Source organism: Anopheles nili, chromosome 3, assembly GCF_943737925.1.
Source record: "Anopheles nili chromosome 3, idAnoNiliSN_F5_01, whole genome shotgun sequence".
NCBI classification, from domain to species: domain Eukaryota; kingdom Metazoa; phylum Arthropoda; class Insecta; order Diptera; family Culicidae; genus Anopheles; species Anopheles nili.
This window is the reverse complement of record NC_071292.1, coordinates 54246824-54268236: the sequence shown is the minus strand read 5'-3', so window position 1 is coordinate 54268236 and position 21413 is coordinate 54246824. Positions and strand designations below refer to the sequence as shown.

At 50.5% G+C, this 21413-nt stretch overlaps 2 protein-coding genes across 2 annotated transcripts; one reads left to right on the top strand and one right to left on the bottom strand.

Moving 5' to 3' along the window:
• Positions 1-108: 108 nt before the first annotated feature.
• Positions 109-17919, top strand: LOC128725625 (ecdysone-induced protein 78C). The gene is made up of 6 exons (XM_053819386.1): positions 109-152; positions 676-899; positions 10486-10752; positions 16704-17110; positions 17188-17463; positions 17539-17919. The coding sequence occupies exons 1-6, from the start codon at positions 109-111 to the stop codon at positions 17917-17919; spliced, it is 1599 nt and encodes a 532-aa protein (XP_053675361.1).
• Positions 17920-20002: 2083 nt separating this feature from the next.
• On the bottom strand, positions 20003-21315 carry LOC128725634 (inositol monophosphatase 1). The gene is made up of 4 exons (XM_053819393.1): positions 21098-21315; positions 20880-21013; positions 20446-20811; positions 20003-20377 (listed from the first exon to the last, which is right to left on the bottom strand). Exons 1-4 carry the CDS (start codon positions 21158-21160, stop codon positions 20116-20118), a joined length of 825 nt encoding a protein of 274 aa, XP_053675368.1. The 5' UTR covers positions 21161-21315; the 3' UTR covers positions 20003-20115.
• Positions 21316-21413: the final 98 nt, after the last annotated feature.

Below are 21413 nucleotides of genomic sequence, written 5' to 3'. Positions count from 1 at the left end.
CGTAAAACGAAGAGTGACACGTAAAGGTGCAAAATGTAAACTTTTCTTGTTCCTTGGAGCCGCCTGCTGAAAGTCGCGATTTTCCCGGGAACCGGGAGGCCGGATCTGATGGATCATTCGCTGTTCTCCCACAACTCGAACAGCTCCGAAAGGTACACTTCCGGGGAGGGGAACGATTTCGGATTGAATGTTTATAATTTATTTTTATTTCGGCAACACCATCACCGCCAACAGTGGCAGCAGCAGCAGCATTCTTGCCGGTGTTGACCCCATTTTCCCGGGCTAAAAGTCATTTCCCGTTTGCACTGGTTTGATCAGCTGAAAATAGGTCAACGATTTCTTTGTTTCTGTTGCGAGTCGTCGTTTTCGCGAACGAAACGAGCGGTAAAGGGACCAAAGAAGAGAGGCACAGAGAGAGCGAGAGAGAGAGACAAAGAGAGAGAGAGAGATGCAAAAATGCATAGTGTGAAAAAGAGATAGAGCTGGGAACGGTCCGGAGCGATGATGGTGTGTCTTTTTATGTCCCTTTGGGCCTAGGGCTTGCGTGCGGAATTTTCCCGGAGCTTACCTGTGTTATTTCTTTCTCCACTTCTTTATTACATTACCGGCCGACGAACGCTAATTTCAATCTCCTGTCGTGCCCACTCGGGTTCTCGCCTGCCCTCTCCCTCCCAGCTCGGCAGTCGCATCCTCAACCACACTGCTGCACTCGGTGGCCAGCCCGCCAGGACATGGGACCCAAGCCGGTCAGGGAAGCAGCAGCTGCAGTACAGTCAACATCGGTGAAGTGTCCTCGACGTGCAGCCTTGGTTCGGCGGAGGACACCGTTTCGTCACCGGCGTACATCAACACCACCACCGAGTCATCAATATCGAGCCTGGATGATCTCAAAAACGAAGGTACGATTGCAGGATGGGGGAGCTTTTTGTCTCGAAAAATTAACGATTAATTAACGATACCGTATCCGTATCACATCACACGCATCATTATGTATGTGCCGTAGTGGAGGCGAGCATAAAAATAGCATCGCATAATTGCGACATCTTATCCGGCACTTAGCGGTCCCCTCGTCCGTTTTCGATACGGGCGCTCATGTTTCGATACGTTTTTCCTCCCCGTCTTTTTTTCTCCTCTCTCCACTTGTTTTTTGTTGTTCCACTCCAGGTAGCTGGGCATAATTTCGTGCGATGAATATGCGTTTGCAAAAGCGTCCCCATTTCCCACTCCAACAAGCTTCATTTCCTGGAGTTCCATTAGCGCGCTCGCGGTTCGAGCCGGGATCGATTCGTTCGCCCATTATGCGTTATCAAGATGTCAAATAGCGTTTTGTTTTCCTCCCGTTTTGAAAAGAAGAACGAAAAGACTAAAACAAGGGCACACCACCAGTGTCAGGTCGCGCGAACCGCGAGCGAAGGTGGAGGGAGCGAAAATCTTCGCTCGCGTGTGGAGAAAGGTGCAAAGAAGCGATTAAACGGTGGAGAGCAATAAAAGGAGGAAAAAAATATGGTCCCCACCTAGCCGGCGAAGGAGAAGGGACCTCGAAGACGCGCTTTCCAACGAACCCCAACCCAACCCACCACCCACTGTGGAAGCGAGAGGGAACGTGCAGAAAGAGAAAGAGAGAGAGAGAGAGAGAGAGAGAGAGAGAACCCCAAGAACGACCCCAAACAAACAGAAAAAAAACGAATGAAAAAAGAATACGAAATACGGAATACGGAAGAGCGCAGCATAAAGAAAGCACCAAAAAGGAACACACGAAGACAGTGCGCGAGGGTGGGTGTGAGAGGGGGAGGGAAGACAGCCGACGGGGCGGGCGAAGTTCATTCACCCTTGCGCGCGTTAAGCCTCATTACGCACGGGCACACGATCGCGAACGCGACGATGGCACGGCGTGGCGATCGTTACTGCCGCCATTCTTTCACCCCTTAAGGCCCTTCAACCCCCTCCTCCATTGGGTGAACCATGTTCTGGGTCGGAAAAGGGTGGGGGAGAGTGTAAAGCACGTTCACCGGAGGTCAATGACCGGCGATCGATTTTCCCACGGAGTTTTGCACGAATTTGATATGCGCATTCTTATCAGCCGGTGCGTGCAGCTCTCAAGAATCAAACTATGGCTTTCGGTGGGTGTGTTTGTGTGTGTGCTTTTACGGTGGTATATCGATCGTGTCTGGTTGTGGCTTTGCATCAGACACGGATGGCGTCTGCAGAATGCAGGAAGCTTTCTCGATGCCAATTGCACAACGCACGACGGCCTGAATGACTCAGACGCGCACGTGAGATGGATTTCGACTGTTGTTTTCCATTTTTCCACCCCATCGAGATCCATCGAGGCGTTGCGGTGATCGAGGAACAGATCAGTTGCATAATAATGTTGTCGTTCTGGTCGTGCTGGGCTTTTGGGTTGTTTTTATGCGGCTAGGAACCGATTCGAATCATCCCGAACCCGATGACGATGACAAGCGAATCTTTCCATCGCAAAGGGTGGTTTGTGACGTCTTTAACGTTGTTGGTTGAGACGGCGATAGAATGAGGGTGATACGCAAAATGCACCGATCACCGATCAGATCGAAGATACGAGTAAGCTGTAGAGATCACGTGAACTAAGCTCTATTTAAATCTCCCTATCGACGGCTTGCGAAGCTCCAAGCGGGATGCTAAAGCTCACGCTCCTCCAATGAACTCAAGCCCATCCTTAGACTCAAGGAAAATGGATGCCACGTCCAGTCACCCATCTGATCTTGCTCCTGCCGAAAGCCAAACGTTCCAGACGCAGTTTGGGATGGGAGGGAAAATCGAATCACATCCCACAAATCCCTGGTCACTGACCTTTCCGGTCGATCTCCCGGTGCTCTGTCTCGCTTTCGGTGCTCACAAGCCGATGATCTTTTCTCGCTTTCCACCCCGGGCTCTTTCTATCTCACAAACATGAGCATGTTCTTGCAAGACGGCACCACCTTCCTTCCCACCCTTACTGGCCAGCAAAACGGAATACGTTATGCTTTTTTTCTTCTGTTTGTTGATTTGTTTGCCTTTTTGTTTGTGTACTCATTTATAAGCTTTGGCGTTTATGTTGTTGTTGTTTTGGTAGCCTAGCCCCTCGCCTAGTTTCGACCCATCATCTTACGAGCGCGTGTCGTTTTGTCATCGCTCCCCCCGTTCTTTAAAGGGTTGTTTCCATTTGATCCCGCATCCAGCGCCTTATCACCCTGCGAAACGGAGCGCGAGATGCTTCACGGCACACGGTACGATGCTCTCGCAACGCTTCGCTTTATGCTCACCTCAAACGGATGCACCCACCCGGTCTGGTGAAGCTCCAACATCCCCGAAGGGATGCTTGAGCCTTGTGCGATTCTGGGAAGCGATTCCCGCCGATCCTACGAGCGGCATCCGTACGACGTTCGATGACCGCGTTCTCAGCTGAGCTCGGTTGCATCCGCGGTCATTCGCGTGCACCGACCGTGAGTGCATCTTTCTTTTCTTTTGTGTCTGTGTGTGTGTGTATGTGTTTGCCCCGATATCCAAACAGTGCGCATCCTCGGGTCTCTTCTTTGGTCTCTGCACCCGGTACAGCATTGAACTTGAACGTCACGGGGAAAACTATGAGCTCTCTTTAGGTGGAGCGATTACACGTGATGGGTCGTTTACTGGCGAAGCCTTTACGGGCTCTGGGACCGGTGATCGAGTGCCCGTAACTGATCCGTTTATTTTCAGCCCCTTGGACAATTATGTAGCATGCTGTGTGGGGTTGTGTGAGTGATCTGATTCCACAACACGATCATAAAACCCTGACAGGAGTCATATATCTGTTTAAATGGCAGGGGATTCTCAATCGTACCGATGTAGATGCGTTCAACTGGCTGAACTGCTATAAGCGTATTTCACGATAAGCACACTCAGAGGGTGTATGCTAAAAGGATTTATGCAAAACATAAAATGCTCTATCCACGCAAACCGAATAGGCAGATATCTCAAACGATCGATACGATCTCAAGTGATCTCTAATCATCCACTTAGGGCCGTCCGTTAGGATTAACACCACTTTCCTGCTATATTCCACTACCATCATGCCCAAATACGTCGCTAACAGGTAGTAAAGCCCATCTTCTGCTTTTCTTCGGCATGTTCGCCTCTAGTGATGGTGAAAATTTAGCATAAATGCACGTTGCCAGCGCGATCTTTCGCGGACAAACGCACTCACCGATCCGATCGCCACCTGAGTGGCTGGCTGGCTTACATACGTTCCATGGATGCTGGCACTCACTCCCGAATCCCGAAAGCCCAACCCAAACGCCACCCACCGACACACACAACCAATCGCACTCGCGCCGTTCTGACGGCAACCCCGGCTGGGCCGCAATCGGGTGCGTTCTCAGACCGCGAAACCAGGCGCACCGCAACTGGGCATTAAAGCACTGCGCACCTTTCGCCGGTCGTTTACAGTATGCGTTAAGATTCTCGCTAGAATGGACGCGCACGCGTGCAGTGCCGTGTGGGATCGTTGCCGCAGCAGTAAGTGAGCGATCGAGCGCGATCGTTCTTACCGAGGCCGACTGGTGAGGATGTGATTTCCCGCGAAACCGGAGGCTACTGCTGCTGCTGCTGCTGTGTCGATCGCGCCCGCATACCAACCGAAGTGCCATGTTTTCCAGTGCCCCAAGTTTACTAGTTTCGTGTTTAGTTAATCGAGCCGCCCATCGCCAGCGGGCGTGTGCGTGGCTTGCTAGTGATAAAGAGCGTGCGTGCGTGAGCCGAAGGCATGGATATCTACGCGCTTGATCCGGCCGGTACCGGGCTGAGCCCGAGTCTGGCCAAGCTTGATGAGGACCTCGCGGAGGTTAACTTTGATGCTGGGTCTGAGTTTAATTTGCACTTTTTCGACACGCCCGAGGATTCGAATACGCAGAGTGGCTTCAGTGACCATGAGTCGAGCGAGTCCGCGGCACGGGATACACCACCGAGTCCGGTGTGTGCTTCGACGCGGGCCGGTTTGGGGATGTTGGTGGCCACGAGGCAACCGGGGAGTGGGGGAAATCCTGTAGCGAGTGGGGTGGGGTCAGGGATTGGGCAGGGAAATTGCCTGCTAGTGTCCTCGACGGCACATAACGCCACGGACAGGACGAAGGTATCCTCGTCGGGGTATGACGGTGGTGGTGTGCAACGATCGTGTGCAGGATTACGGACAGGTAAGGAAAAGTGCTGGAAAATCTCTCCTCTCGAATGCCAAGGCAGCTCTATGTTAAGCTTGTGGATTGCTTGATAAGGAATACCGTTTACTTAGCTAATCGACGAAATTATATCGGGTTTAAATATCATCAGTTATTGAATGTCCTTTTTAGCATGTTCATGCCCAATCGTGCTTCTCGTGCAGGTGCTAAAGATACTTTAGAACATGTGCTATCCTGTGGATCTCAATAATAGGATTTTTTTAAATAGTAGAAAAATATACGGTCTAGAACACGATAGAAAGAACACAGAGACATGCTTTTCTCTTCCATGCTTTGATCGTTGTACGGTTCATCAAAATATCAAACAAATATACTATAACGGCTGACTAAAACGACTAGTTCTCGTGGATTTAATTCATCATCCACTCTCCACCGCCCAATCGGCTCATGATTAAACTATTGAACTTTAAACCGCGTATGGCCAAACGCCGAGAAAGAAAGGGCAACGCGCAAAAACCGAACTCTTGAACTTCACCCAACAGCAAGGTCCGGCCCAACCATCCCCACCCCCACCAAACGAGCTCAAGAATGCATAAATGCTTCGACCCCGGCAACGGCCAAGCCTCAGAATTCGGACGCAACGACCGGATTTTTTGGCTGCTGGTACGTTTCGGCACACACGCATTAACATGCACACTCCGTGTTCCTGCTCGGTTTGGTGTGGCGTGCCAATTTATGCAACATTACCAATTCACGAAAGGTTCCATTCCCTCCCCCGAAAGCGCGCCCAACACCTAGAGAGATGCGCGGGCAGATCCCGGTCCGGTTCGCCCGGGAGGAAGCGATCGCATAAAATGACTACCAAGTGCGGAAAATGCTTCGGGGCGCAAAATTTGACCAGATTTGCACACGAAATTGGGCTGCACTGGGTTTGGGTGAAGGGTCTCTGTCAGCCGGGAATTTGGCCTAGCCGTGGGTGTGCCTGTGCCCTGGCCAATGTCATTTCTGGATGACAGGATGCTAATTCGCGTGCAGCATACGATGTGCATACGAAATTTGGCGGTCAGCGTACCGTGAAAAATGAACCGTATTCCGCCTTCCGATTGATTGTGTTTTTTTCTACTTCCCATTTGAGTGCCTTAATGCGTTGATAGTCAAATTCCAGCGTCACACGACTCAACCGCTAGGGTAGAATGATCCTCGACGGGATCTCGGAAGGGCGCAGGACGCTCGTGAGCCATTAAGCATTCTGGGCTGCCCAAATGGCACTAATGTGCGGGGGGTGGTAGCATGGTAGCGAGGACCAGATGCGGGGGACTCCAACAAGTGACAGGAAAGAGGCGCGCATTAGAGAGCGAACGAAGCAAAAGCAAGAGCAAAAAAAAGAGAAAGAAAAAAAACATTCAAACGAAGAATACCAACGCAAGCGACGAACCCGACCAAAACGACGGTGTGGCGGAGAAAATTTAGCTCAACCGGGAAACGGGTACGATGGGTTTCGAAGATCGGAGGGTGTCCGTTTGTCAGAATTCGTACATGAGCATAGCTCATTAATTATGACTTGTGCTGATTGGATCACGATGATATCGCGCGAATGGCATCGAAGGCTCTAACAAAACACACGCGAACAAGGCCCGTCCACTTCACCTCTGATCGATGCGTTGTTCGATCGATGCTTAACGGGACAGTTACGATGGGTCGATGTTTGGTTCGAGCCCGTACAACGGGCCCCTACTGGCGAATGTTGGGCTAGCCGGAGCAAATGATGGGCCCCCGCGGGATCGGCACACGCAGATCATCGTTTCGGATAGTGGCTGACCTTTTTCGCTGCTATTTTTTCGTTTCCCTAGCCGGGCGCTTTCCCCATTTCTTTTCTTCTTGCTTGCGTTACGGTTATTCTTCTCTTGAGCGTTGTCTTTGAGCGACCAATTCGCGTATGATGGGCGCGTGGGGGTCGCGCGATAGAAACGATCGCACCGAAGGGTGCGAATAAGGGTTTGCTGGAAGGGTGTTTGGGAATTAAAAGACGCACGCGTGTGTGCTTACGCGGGGCCGTGTTTGAATCGTGGCTAGTTTTAATAGCAACGCGTAGACACATCCATACGCAATCTAGAAATCTGCTGCAGGAGTGGAATAAACACCCCCGGAGGCTGGCTGATGAGTCGACGTCCATCAACTGAAGCTTTCGTTGGGTTATGGCATGAAAAAAGGCATGAAAAAAGCTTCCCGTACCAGGACAGTCGTGTGTCGTTGCTGTTTGGTTAACCTGCGCAGGGTGGTATGCTTTTTCTAACCCCATTCTCAATCATCCCTCGCTCGCTCGAGTGATCGCGAGTGATCGTGAACGACGCGGGGGCTCGTCTTTTTTTTCTCTTCACGATGACGAATGTGGAGGAGGACGCATCGGTCGTACGACGCGTGTACCGAAGACGGTGATGTTGATGAATATCATCAGCCTGAAGAGATGTCCGTACGGACGGTGTGTGGCGAATTTCTTGGCCCTCTGCTCTGGCCTCGTGCCTTCTTGTTTGCTTTTCCGTAGCAGCCTCCTTGCCCGAGCTGGGCTGCTCTTTGCGCATTGTTACATTTAGGAGAGGCTCGATCCCGTTACACATTTATGAGTTTATTAATAAGTATAATTCCCTCCGCGCTCGCCGGGCGATCACTGGCCGCTTTTCGCCCTCGAGGTCAGCTCCAGCCAGCTCGTTCTTCAACCATGCTCCTTTTGCGTTCATTGACAGCAAAACGAAATCAACGTCCGTTCGCTCGCGAGCGGTTAGATACACGCACATAAATTTATATGCTTTTCTGCTCAATGCTTGTGGCGTTAAGTAAAGGACGATGTTTTTTTTCAAACGAATCCCCTCCTATCGCTTGTGTGACGAGGACATCAAAGAAACCTTTTTATTGCAGCGAAGTGCACTCGCCGGGCAGGATCGATGCCAAATTCGCCAAACGCTTGATTTATAGCAGTTTTCCATTTAAGAATAAATTACCCCTCGCGCTATCGCGGTTTCCCCACGACGCTGGGGGTTATTTTATGAGTCTCCCCTTTTTTATGGCTACCCACCAGCGTAAGCCATCATCCTCGGCCAATCTGCACATCATAAGCTCTTGGCAATGCAAGTGCAACGCAGCTCGTTTATTACACAACGACCGCGAAACGGTGCATTGTGCATTCGCGCCAGGAAAATCTCGCCCCTCAATGGTTCCAGCAGCCCAACCCTGGCTTTAGCCCGTCCCAGGTGGACGTGTGCGTTGCTTTCGGACGCGTTACAGTTACACATCCGTGCAGTTTTCCCCCCATCAGAACACCTCCCAAGCGGGGCGGGTGGACTAGCGATCGAAGACGTAACGCTCGGGAAAAAGGGCCAGCGAATGCGAGATCACGAGCGCCTGCCATGGCGGGGAGAACTTTTACGTGTTTTTGACGCGTAGACCCCTTGGCATGGCGTGGAAAGGCGCGAACTTCGCGTATCTCCAACCCGGCGCACCGCTCCAGATTGGACCCCAACTGGTGGGAGGGAGAAGGGGGAGGGAGGCTCGCGAACCGCGGAGCAAAACAAAACCGACGCAACCGAAGGGTTCAACGAACCCACTGCCCACCACCCCACCAGGTTCGTGTCCCTTCTGGTGCCGTGAGCCGTTTTGGCCGTTTATGGTGCTCGAATTCGCCAACAACGAACGAGGAAGCAAGCAACCCCAAAGAAACCCCCCTAGCGGAAGGGTTGTGGATCACGAAAGGGAGGGGGTGAATGCGAGCGCGTACGTCCCAACATACCAACCGGGCAGCACCCGGCACTCCACCGTGGTATCGTGTTGATCAATGGATTTTAAATTGAAATATTTGCAATTGTAATGCAACCACCCCTTCGATAGCGAACCACTGTTTGGGGTGGGTTTTGGGGTGGGCAAATGGTCACATAAACGGCACATGCATTTGGTTACGGTTGTGGTATGGTGGCTATTCATGCTCGCACCCGGAGCATTCGCGAGCCCTCTATGAAGGGTTCACCATAAAGGGAGGAAGCACGATAGAACGATTGGACGATTGGAACGATTGCTACAATCGGACGCGCAGTTCAGGCACAGGTATCGGTATCATTGGTATGTGCGTGTTTCCCGTTGCAAAACGGCGTGCTTTGGTGTTCTCGCACCGTTGAAGATCGTTTAGTCATGAAATTTATGTGGATTAGAACTTGCGAGACTTGGAACTTCTGCCTACTTCCGATTAAACTAGGAACGTGTATTAAAGGAAATAACTGTTGACCGAAGATGACTTATTTATTCTATTATTAAGTAAGCAATAATCCTGTAGCTTTAGTAGCAGCTCGAAAAGCCTAGTGAACGTTTAGGAGAACTGCTTTAGCTGTAAGTTAGTAATATATTAGCCAGTGACATGCAACGGTAACAGCTCATTGAGGTTAATTGTTGTAAAGAGGGATCGTTTTTAATCTGGTTTTTCGAGCCCTTTGATGGCAAACATTAATTTGTCAAAACTATTGCGTGTTTAGAATGCTTTGAGGTCATCCAATTCTCCCTGCTAACCGAGCAGAGCCTTAATCCCAACGGAGCCTATCGCTTATTGCTCCTAAATGTATACTTTCCGTTCTGCAGCGGTAGAACAAAGGAGCAAAATGGGCCTCCCCCACGCACCTACGTGGGTATCCTGGCAACGACGGTCCAGCGACGGTTCCAAGCACAATCAAGTATACATTGAAACGAGATGCGATTATACATGCACCTTCGATTCCGCATAAATTCGATCACCTAGGGAAATTTACTCCGCGCATAGAAGTAAAATCTGCGTCCTGTCGATCGTGGCCAGTTGAGAAGCGCCTCGCTGCAAGCCCCGTATGCTAATGGTGTTCGCGTAACATTGACCTATGTGACGACGGCGATGCACAAATGTATGCAGCGTAGTCCCTAACCTATCCCTCGGGGAGGTCGCTTCTTCTCGGGCCAGCGTACGATGTGTCCTGGGGGGCGTATTACGCACGATAGCGAGGCGCAACAATATTCAAAGCTCTTTCCAGGTCCTACACGCCGGTTCTGGCGCATGAAAGTTTCATTTATCGCGGGCGTAGATGAATATGTATTTTTTGAAAAATGCATTCTAATCGCACAAGCGGTCTAGGTGGTCGATCCTGCGCACGGGGAATTAAATGGCCCTTGGGGAATGGCAGGAATAGGACAATCGAGAGCTTTTGAAGTTGACCAAGAGGACATCTTTCACCTCTTCGAAATCCTGTGCGATTTAGCCAAAGAGTCCATTGAAACTGATCGTGTCTTTTCGCGTTTTTTTTCCTCCCATTTTCAGATCCACCATGCGCCGGTTCGGATGCCAGCTCGACGACGTCCACGAAAACGTTCGTCGCCTGCAAAGTGTGCGGGGACAAAGCGTCCGGTTACCATTACGGCGTCACCTCGTGCGAGGGCTGCAAAGGTTTCTTCCGACGCAGCATCCAGAAACAGATCGAATACCGGTGCCTGCGCGATGGCAAGTGCCTCGTAATACGCCTCAACCGCAACCGGTGCCAGTACTGTCGCTTCAAGAAATGTCTCTCGGTGGGCATGAGCCGTGACTGTGAGTATCACCTCCGACAAGATCCTTGCTAAAGTTCCGGGTTTCGAGGCGCACGCGAGTGTCACGCAGTCGACATTCCCTTCCATTGCAATGAGCTGCATCGTGCTGCAACGATTTCACCCATTTCCCGGAGTTCTGCCGGAGCCTTTCAGCTGTTTCTCACATCCTTTCCCACATGGGTTCGAAAAGCAAAAAAAAAACAACTAAAAGAAACCTGCCCTTTCCCAGACGATAGTGAGAGCGGTTCGTGACGCAACGACCGGATCCGTTCGTGCGGCGATGCATTCTGTCATAAGCTCTGCGAGTGGGAGGAAAACCGGAAAAGCTCAACCCGAAAAACTTGATATTCCACCCGGCCTGTGTCCCATTCCCTCCGGGTCGGGCTTGATTAACTTTCAATTTTGCTGCTCCGTGCTACTCCCGTGGCGAATTTGTTTTCCCTCCAGCGTTTCCCGAGACTCTCCTTGAACCACGCGGTTGGCGTATGTTTATTTCGACTTTTTCCCTACCCAGCTGTGTTTTTGCTCGCAATGCATAATTTCTCCTGGTCCAGGCGGCGAGAATGGATGGGAAAGTTTTTCACCCCGTCCCAGCAGAGTTGAATGTCGAAGGTGGGAGGACTTTCCGCACGGACTCCTGGCAAAAAAGGCGAATGCCCTCTTGAGCGATGAGCCGAGAGATAATCCCGTGCCGTTTTGGTTCGTACGGTAACGAGACTGCAATTGCACACCGGTTTCCGTGTCCGTGTCCGTGTCCGTTCATATCGTTAGCTCCCGTTTTCCCGTGCTCTGTCCTGCTTATTCGCTCGGCTCCAACACTGCAGATTGTTTTGGGTCCGTGTGGCTCTGTAATGAAGGGCCGTTTAGTCGACGAGGAGTGCTTGCGCTCTTCCAGAAAGAGTGAAAGAGATAGAGTGGGAGCAAAAGCAGATAAAGCGACCACGGAAGGTCCTTCTGCCGGGGTTCCGCCATGAGCAGCTCGAGCGGGAAACAAAACGTACCCATTATTGATTTGCACGCAGGCACGACGTGAACCAGTTTGCATGGGAATGATTATTGGCCACCGGTGTTTTTTATTTCTTCTGTTGTTACCGTTCGGATGCCGGCATTTTCGTTCGGAAAACTGCTGGCCTTCGTCTGCGGTGGCTTAATTTGAGACACGATAATTGGGTACGAAGCGCAGAGTGCAAGGAGTCGGGTCGGTTCGAACTCCTTCTAACGGTATTTGTTGCATCTGTACCGTTAAGGGAGGATTTAAAAAAGAAAATCCATTATTCCCGCGAGCGTTGTGGGTTCGTTTCGGGAGAAGAAAAATAAGATCTCATTATTAAGCCGGTAGCACATTTCAAGCTGCGGAAGCCGATAGCATGAAACGGAAACGGATTGTAGTCAATTAACGAGAAGAAGTGCAAAAAATATGACTATTTACAAAAAGCCTTGAAACAAAAGGATAATGCAATGCGTTTTGTTTAACCAAATGATGCATTTTCCATCTGCTTCTCTCTCACTCTCGCTCTCTCTTTGCACGAAAGCTCCACAAACGATCAGATTTTGTGCTTTCTCTTTGTATTGTCTTAATGTTTTGCATCCATTACCGGGCTGGACAATGAGTGTCCGGCGCGAGGGCACAAATAAACATCAGCGCCACACTTAGCATGCAGATTTATGAGCCGCGCAACATAAATAGACATGCGAAACGTGACCAAACGTGTCTTCTGCCCGTGTCCCGGAAAATCCCTTCCTGCTGAAGGTCAAGAAACGGGACGAACGAGGGGCAGTACAGGTACCGAAACAAACATTAAACAGCTCATTACAACCCTCTAAACAGCAGCTTACACTTCCGCCAGCGCCACCGGGAAAGGGTGGCCCGTAGAAAATGCACACAAATGCACTCACCGACCCCCGTGGCTGACTAGGAAGTGCACCAATGCACCTTGGGATTCCGGCCTCGACGAGTGGGAAACCAGCGTTGAGGTGCTTGCATTTCCCGCTACAGGTATGCTGGCGAAAGAAGCAAACGAAGAGTGAGGAGCAGAGAGAGAGAAAGTGTGTGTGAGAGAAGGAGAAAGCAACAGGAAACACAACAAAGGGTGTGGGGATGCAACTCCCAGCCAGATGCAAGATTTCCTCGTTCGCTGTGAAGGGCTTCGGCGATCGCTTTTCTTTCGCTCGCCTCTGCACCAGAAAGGCCCCCTTTTTTCTGGGGATGGCTACAAAAACAAAACAAAAAAAAAACAAACGAGCCAAATGAGTGAAAGAAAGCAGTAAACAAAACGGTGCGCAAAATGAGATTTAGCAAACTCTTCCCTCTTCGCCTCGTGCGCGGCTCGCTGCATCCTCTGGGGGAGATTTCACTGCGACTGCACCGCGATGCACTTTTCCTCCCGCGGTGCCTTTCCTTTTTGCCTTTCGAGTCTTTCGTTGTGAGGGACTATTTTTTGTTTTGTTTTTGCCTTCTCCCTGCTCGTTGTTGTTTTGGTTTGGTGGCTCCCCATGTTTTGGCTCGTGGTTTGGTGGGATTTTCTTCGTCTGCATGCACGTCTTAACGCCGAGACGACGAGATGCAGTCAGAGAGTGTGAGCGAGAGAGTGAAGCAGCGAGACGTGCGAGCAAGAGAGAAGTAGGCACGCGTACAAACTCTAACCGATCTGCATCCAAGAGTGCATTTTCAGTGCAAGTGGGCAGCGCACCTTTGCTAGAGTGTGTGCTCGCGTGCGTGTGTGTGTGTGTGTGTTTGAGCCGTGGGTATTTGGGCTCATATTTCCGTAATCGGGGAGAGAAAGTTTTTTCCCAACCGGCTTCCCCACAAGCCCCTTTGCCCTGGTCACATGCACATGCAGGCGATGCAATGCTGGTGCCGATTGCATTGTCGTTCGATTTCGATGCACTCGCAACAGTCACCGTCTCGGTCGTTTGGTGGCCGGGTCGGTTTCGCGTTGCCTCGGAAGCTGGCCACGACCCGTCATCAACCGCGAGTTCCGTTTTCGGTCGAACCGAGCGCACGGAGCCAGGTGCCCGGAAGCGAATCCCTTCCACAGCACAAAGCGGGGTTTGCCTGGCGCGAGAGAAGGCACGGAACCGAAGGGGCGTTGGGCCCTTTCGGTTTAGCGGCCCCCGTTTGGCAAGCGGAGCAAAAGCGGAAGGAAAGTGATAGTGTGGTGCACCCAGCGTGTGCAGCTTGCAAGGAGGGGACCACACGAATTGCACGCTTTTCCGGGCTTGTATTTGCTCACCTTTCGCTTTTTATTTTCCGCCCGGCGCTTATCGGTGGTGGCTCGCTGTCGGCGGAAAAGGGCCGCCCATTTTGCTGTTCGGTTCGGTTGCTTTCTTTGCGCGCCCCACCGGAAGGAAAAGCGCACGGCCCTTTCGGGAGTTTCGGTGCATACGGTGCATCGTGTGGTTGCAATTCAGTGCACCGATTGTCACTCGATCGGCAGGATCGGTTGGTGAGGAAAAGCGTTGCACATAAGGCGCCGCACCTTTGGCGTTGGTGGAGCTCTGGGCTCGAGGGCGTTTGCGTAGTTTCTTGTGACGTTTGAACCGTTGAAGTGGTGGCGTGAAACCCAGGCAATTGAGTGTGGGTGTTCGTAGTGAATAGGGGTTGCTTTTTGGTGCTCGAGTGTGGCACGTGAGTGAGAAGTGCAGTTAGAAGTCGTGCAGTTATTATGCGTGAAGGATGCAGTGCAATGTGCAGCAAAGTCTAGCAAGTAATTATGTTCTTCTGCTCTGTAATATGTTGTTGATGTGCAAATGTTGCTGGATTTTCGTGAATAGTGAAAGGCTTGATCTCTCAACGAATGGACAGTGTTTTTCCAAGAATTTCATAAGCTAAAGCTGTAGGTTTCTAATCGTTTTTCTCCTCATTTGAGACCTCAAAAAAAGTGATGTGGTTGGTGCTATAAAGCTAGCAAATGAGGCAAGCAGATCGTTATTTTGAATAATTTATTCCTGCTTACGGTGAACAGAGAAACAAAAGGACACATCTCGAGAATGGGGCTTTTTTCCAACCGCAAATGTGCTAGAAAATGAGCTCCATTCAGCACAACTTGCTTACGGCACTGCGGCCTAATTAACTAAAAATTCTAATCCTTCACCTCTCAACCACGTGGTGCCATGTTTCGTGCTCGTGGCAAATATCCGACATAATGGATCACCTTTGTGTTAAACACAGGCACACACGCTTCAAAGGTATCGAGCCTAGGAACTACAAAACGCGCGGTAAATGCTCGTCCATTCCGTCCCGTAGCGCTAATCGGTGGCATTATGTTTGGCAAGTTGATCGCAAAAAAAAAATTAATACACACCCTCCCCCGAGTGCATTGGCGTGCCCTGGGTGGCGCTTCCCGGCTGCGTGGCCATTGATTTATGAATGCGGCGTGTCGGGTGCATGTAAAGCGGGTGCAGGGATTTTACAGACCAAAAAAAAAGGCTCCACCATGTACCAGGTGCCCCGTGTAACTGATATAACCAGATCGCGTGTCCGCCAACTTGCCGTCGTCGTGTTAAGAAGAGAGACGGTGAAATGCTGGCAAACGCGTTCACCAAAGAGAAAGGGAGATGGAACCCGAGCAAAACGGCTCTAAAGTGCAACCAGGAACTGGACGCGTGCAATCGTCGGCGGCGTGTTCGCGTAGTTTGTTGCGTTGCTCCACGTGCGCGCTTCCGTCCTCGTTTGCCGGAAGCATGGCAAGAAAAAGAGGAAGTGAGAGAGAGAGAGAGAGAAAGAGAGAGAGGGCGCTTATCGGAGCATAATTTTCATAACGTTCCGCGGTTATGCTCGCCCACCCCATCCTCGAGGGCTGGGGTGAAGTAATGCACACCACACAAAACCATTCGGCGTGCGCGCCCGTGTGGGGGTTGCAATTTCTTTCCGCAATTTATGTTGCCCCGGCGGCCATTCCCAGGCCGTGCGCGGGTTGTGAAATGGCGCAGGAGTTCCTTGAACCCTTGCAAACTGCTGCTCGTGACACATTTCCTCCTGGAAAAGGGTTGGGGTTGCAGGGGGTCAAGTATTTTTCATTTTTTTTTTGCAAAAGTTGTGTCGTGTGTATCATTTTTGTTGCTGTTGTTTTTGCTTCACATTCCTATTTAGGTGAGTGACTTGGCACGAAGATTGCTAAGGCTGATGGGGGTTGTAATTTTTGCACATTTATCATTTCGTGCGACTAGGCTGGTACATTAGCAACAACAACGACAGCCAGAAAATAGACAGCCAGTAGCGTCGTATTGTTCGCGTCTCATCGGGTCTACAAATGACTCAATACTAAACTTGTGGCGCACCTCAGATGCGGATACACGAGAGAATCATTAGTTCCAGCAGGCACTATTGCTGCACTGCAGATTTGGTCGCACCCTTTACGGGTGCACTAGGGTCTCCCCCTCTCCCCCCACCTCTCACCCCCCAAAAGGCGCCCGCTTGTGTGCAATCGCAATCCCAAGTAAGTGCACAACTGCATTCACCATTCTTCGGGGTGCATCGGTGAAGGAAAAGTTCAAACAACGAACCGAAGAAGCGAGCCTCGAGCCTTGGGAGGGTGTGGATTTCGGGTGGGATGGTGGATGATGGAAATTTGCATCATAACACGGGCACGGTGGCACGGTAGATTGGGTGCCCTTTGCGCGTTTTCTCTCTTGGCACTTTTGTTTCAGTTTATTTACCATTTCTCCTCGCGCATTCAAGTGGCTCTTATCGCGGGGGCTCAAAAAGGAGCGAAATGAGTTCTGCACGCTTTAAGAAGTGCTTATAATCGATGCAATTATGCTTCCACTTTCCAATGCGGGCGCTTTCCATTCGTGGCAGTGTTTAAAGGAGCAAACTTTGACGTTATCAACGACCCTTAGGTTGGGTTCACCGTCGTGTCAACATCCCTTTATGGTTGTTGCGCTTTTCTCAAAGCACAATTCGAGCTGCAGCGCAATTCTTTAATCATTTTGACCTATTTCTGCTTCCAGCCGTGCGGTATGGACGAGTACCCAAGAAATCACGCGAATCCGGAAGCTGCAACGAGGAGAACATGAACATTTGCGTCAACTCAACAACGCCCTCGGTGGCGCTTAGTTCCGGTCTCGGAACGGGCTCGAACGCCACATCCACCAACAGCAATCACGGCAACAACGGTACCAGCAACAGCGCCATCAACAGCAGCACACCAAACGCCATGTCCACCAACAGCTGCACCGAGATTAGCACCTCGACGACGATCCTGCCGGATTCGATGACGTTTACGCCACCAGAGCTGTCCGTGTACGACATCATCCAGTGTATCGCACAGGCTCACAGGGGCCACTGTACCTACACGAGTGAGCAGGTGAAGGAGTTGAGCCGAATATCGCTGCTGAGCTACGCCGAGAAGCACAATGTAAGTTGTCGAAGGTCCTTGCTGGAAGATCCTTTTTTTCGGGATACATAATGGGTGTTCCTCCGTTGATTCAACAGTTCCACATGCAACCACTGGAATCCCTCGAGGATCAGCGGATCTGGTTGTGGCAGCAGTACGCCATGCGGATGACTCCGGCCGTCCAGCGTATCGTAGAGTTCGCGAAACGGGTACCGGGCTTCGGTGAGTTCCTGCAAGACGATCAGCTGATCCTGATCAAGCTCGGCTTCTTCGAGGTCTGGCTTACGCATGTTGCTCGATCGACGAATGATTCTACGCTGACATTCGACGACGGTGTCTACATCACGAGGCAACAGCTCGAGGTGATCTACGACGTAAGTAGCTTTTTTGAGTAGGCGTTGTAACGTATAAATGCGGCAGATGTTGATGAAGGATGCGTTCTTTTTCAGCCGGAGTACGCCAACGCGTTGTTCAACTTCACCGCCGGGCTCAACAGCTGCTGCCTGAGCGATATCGAGATTGGGCTCTACTCGGCACTGATCCTGCTCTCAGACCGGCCTGGTTTGGTGGAGACAAAGCTGATCCTCAAGACGCGCGAATGCATCGCGGAAGCACTGCGAGTGCAGATCACGCGATCGCGAGCAAACAACGGCATTGGTGCCCTTCAGATCATGCCAGCGCTGGAAGCTCGAGTGCATGAGCTACGAATGTTGGGTGAGAAACATTCGGCCCATCTGGAATGGTTCAGGACGAACTGGAGCACAATTCGGTTGCCACCGCTATTTGCGGAAATATTCGACGTGCCGAAGTGTGAGGAGGACTTGCAGTAGAAGGTGAACCGACCGTGCAGTTGGCGAGCTTCGGAGGATCAATCCCAGTGAGAATGAGTGAAATTTTGTGACACTGCTAAGCACAAAAGCGGTACAAGCGCCACAAGAGGCAATGACGGAAGTGATGTAACCGGCGTAAAGAAGGAGAACTAAGAACTAACCTAACCATACAATACGACATACCGTAGGTAACTCTATCAGTGACATAACCTAAAGCATACACATCACCGTAGTGAGAAGCGAAACCAGTTGCATACAATATTACGACATATCATGGATATCGATGTGAGTTGTTCACCCATTTACCAACCCCCACATCAGGCTAGATAAGGACTCGTTCGGACACGAACGGCGCGTTATCGGGACAGCGTTAGAGCAATTATTCGTGCAAACCCGCTCGCTGATAAGCGGCATTCGATGGCAATAACTGAAAACCCGTTGACCCGTAACCGCAACGCTCGGTTTTGTGTGATGATACCTAAAGCAAGATAGCTACTTAAGATAACCGACCGAGGCAGATGAATCTGTGCTGGAAGGCCACCCGCTCCGGCGATAAAACGCTGCGGCCGTAAAAGGGACTAGGATGGCGCACAGCTCGCCCATGATATAGCTGCCATCTTGCGGTTCCGTTCCGTTCCATCTTCAGCATCTCGATGTGTTACCCAGTAGGCAAACTATTTTCCCTCCCTTTAGTGTAGCGAAAAAAATGGAACAATATCATAGAGTATAGTAGGCAGCTAGCCGATGCGTTCTCCTCCCCCTTTGGTGTTGTTGCATTAGAGCACCGTAGAACAGGAAGCAGTAGCGAACGGAAGTAACCGACATTTTACCCAGTTAACGCCCCCAACGAGCAAACGCGCGGGTGGTTTAGAGCGAGAGCGAATGTAAAACAATCACAATACCCTAGCGGACGTTGTTCGTAGGATGCAAATTGAGACTTTTTAAATTAAGTGAACAAACTGGTGCTGTAATTTTTACGAGAATAATTTTAAGCGTATACCACTAGGAGGGGGACTGGCCCGCATTACCCAGCCGTAGGTGAATCCTGATCCTTTTACGCATCGATGACGAACCGGCAGAAAAGGGCTGTCGAAAGCTCGCTTGGAAAGGACACCATGGCTTTCGATGCTGATTTTAATCGATGCACGCTGCACTCGTGATGTACATGTGGTGGACAGCAAAGACGTGCTGGTGTGCGTCATCGATCAATACTCGCCACCATCGCCTACTTCGGATGCGTTCGATTTACCATTGGCGATGGTGCTTTCCCAGCTAAGCGCAAGCACTGCTTTTTCCAACAGGACACACACACACACAGTTTGTTGCCGCCCCTAGGTTGTTAACGATATTTTAAATGGTAGCTTTTTTTTATACACTTACCCAAGCTGTTCTACAGCGTGAAGCGAGACGCGAGTGCACGCACAGCCCGCTCTATTTATCTATTGTTGTTTCGCTGGCCGTGGTGGAAACAAAAAAAAACTCGCGACTCGTGGATGCCCGCGCGCAGTACACGAACAACAAAAAGGACTCCCTGTGGGAAGGAAAGTGAGACTACGATTTAGCTATACAGTAGAAGACGAACGTATATACATCTTTACAAACATACATATATATTTTGTTACGCATATTGTTGCCTTTGATTAGCGTTAGAGCCAATTTAGCCAATTCGAACACTCCGCGCGTTAAAGGATGCGAAGGAGAAAAGAAAACTCGCCGCGCGCCATGGTGCTACGGAAATGATTAGGAAATTAACGACACTCACTATCGCTATGTTTCGATGGCCATCTGCTCTATTTCGTAATTGTTGAGTTTGTGAGCGCTGCTGGCGCCGTGCAGAGGATGTCTCCTATTAGTTGCGGTTAGCAATACTCCTTTTTAGTGAACTTTGTAACTGACTGGAAGCAAAGCAGGCACTGATCGAGCGTAAGAATATGGCCATTCTCTGAGCAAGCGTGTACGTGAAGACTAAACTTGCATTACGGTAGACGAGCGTCACACGCGCTCGTGCGCATGATGTATCGTGAATAAAAAAAGAAATGTTTTAGAGATAAGCAGTTTAAAACGCGTTGTTTCGAGCCATTAACTTGCAGGTAACATTTATTCAACATTTGCTACGATATTCGTACATCAAAAAACTCATCCGAAAAGCAACGATAAGTACACCAGTAACAGGTTGGTAGAAATGCTTTTGCTACTTTAATCTCTTGGTTCCGGATAGTACTGTGTCAAAGCCAGAGCCACCTTATCGGCAAGCTCCTGCGTACTGGCACACAACACCCGTCGGGACATCAGATCCAAAGGACCTCCGGCAGGATCGAGACACACGCCTCCAGCTTCGCGCACTAGCAAATCTCCCGCCGCAATGTCCCACGCGTGTATACCGAATTCGTAGTTGAAATCCGCTCCACCCAGTGCCACCATGGCCATGTTGAGAGCAGCAGAGCCGAGGCTTCGCATGCTGCAAGGACATGCGGTAAGAGAAAATTGCAGCAATGGGCAATTCGCTCGAAATTATCTCCAACTTACCCATGAATCTGTCGAACGAGCTTTCCAATGTTTTCAAGTACCACGCGGGTTTTCTCCTCTTCACGGCTTGTTCCGAATTCTGTCGTTGCCAACGCATGCTCGAGGTTTGTTTCACCAGACACGTGGATAGGATTTCCATTTAGGAAGGCTCCCTTGCCTCGGCGTGCGGTAAACTTCTGTCCAACGATGGGATTGTAGATGATCGCAATTTCCGCTTGCTTTCCAACCAGCAACGCGATCGAGATACAGGAGTGCGGGAAACTGTGCACAAAATTCATCGTCCCGTCCACAGGATCTATAATCCAGGTCGGTGCATCAGTCAGTTCGGCCTTCTTGCCTTCGCTAGTTTCTTCCTCGCCGATGTACCTGTAAAATAAATCACGAATGGTTGCGTTGGCAATTCCATCCTTTCCGTGCAATTCGGTTTGGCTTACTTGTGATCCGGATATTTGGCCGTGATTCCGTCCATCAGCATGCGCTCCACTTGTTGGTCAGTTTCGGTTAGCAAATCGATATTGCTCGACTTCTCCACGACACGCTTCCGTTGGGAGTTCCTCGAGGCGATTAGCTTCAAAAGGAATGGTTGAGCCATAATCGATTGGTTGTCTTTGGAATCCAATGGGAATTCGTTACCCTCCTGCGCAATACTTACGCTTCCAGCTGTTTCGACCAATGCGAGGACATGCTCGTAGCACTCGTCCATATTGAAATCCATGGTGTGTGAATCGATATTGGCACGTACCAGAAAATGGTGGCGTAAGCAGCAAACTTCTCCTATTCACCCAGCAGATTAGGACGTTCTTGCCTGTTTGCTAGTTTGCATCTAAATGTGCAATAGTGAAAGCAGAACACGCCTTATCGTAAATAGTTTTCTAAGACACAATCGTTCGGTTCTATTCGGCACGAGTTCGGGTTATGTCTTCTGCCTCTTTTCAGAGTTTTTCCAAGCCACCCCTATTCTAATCTTT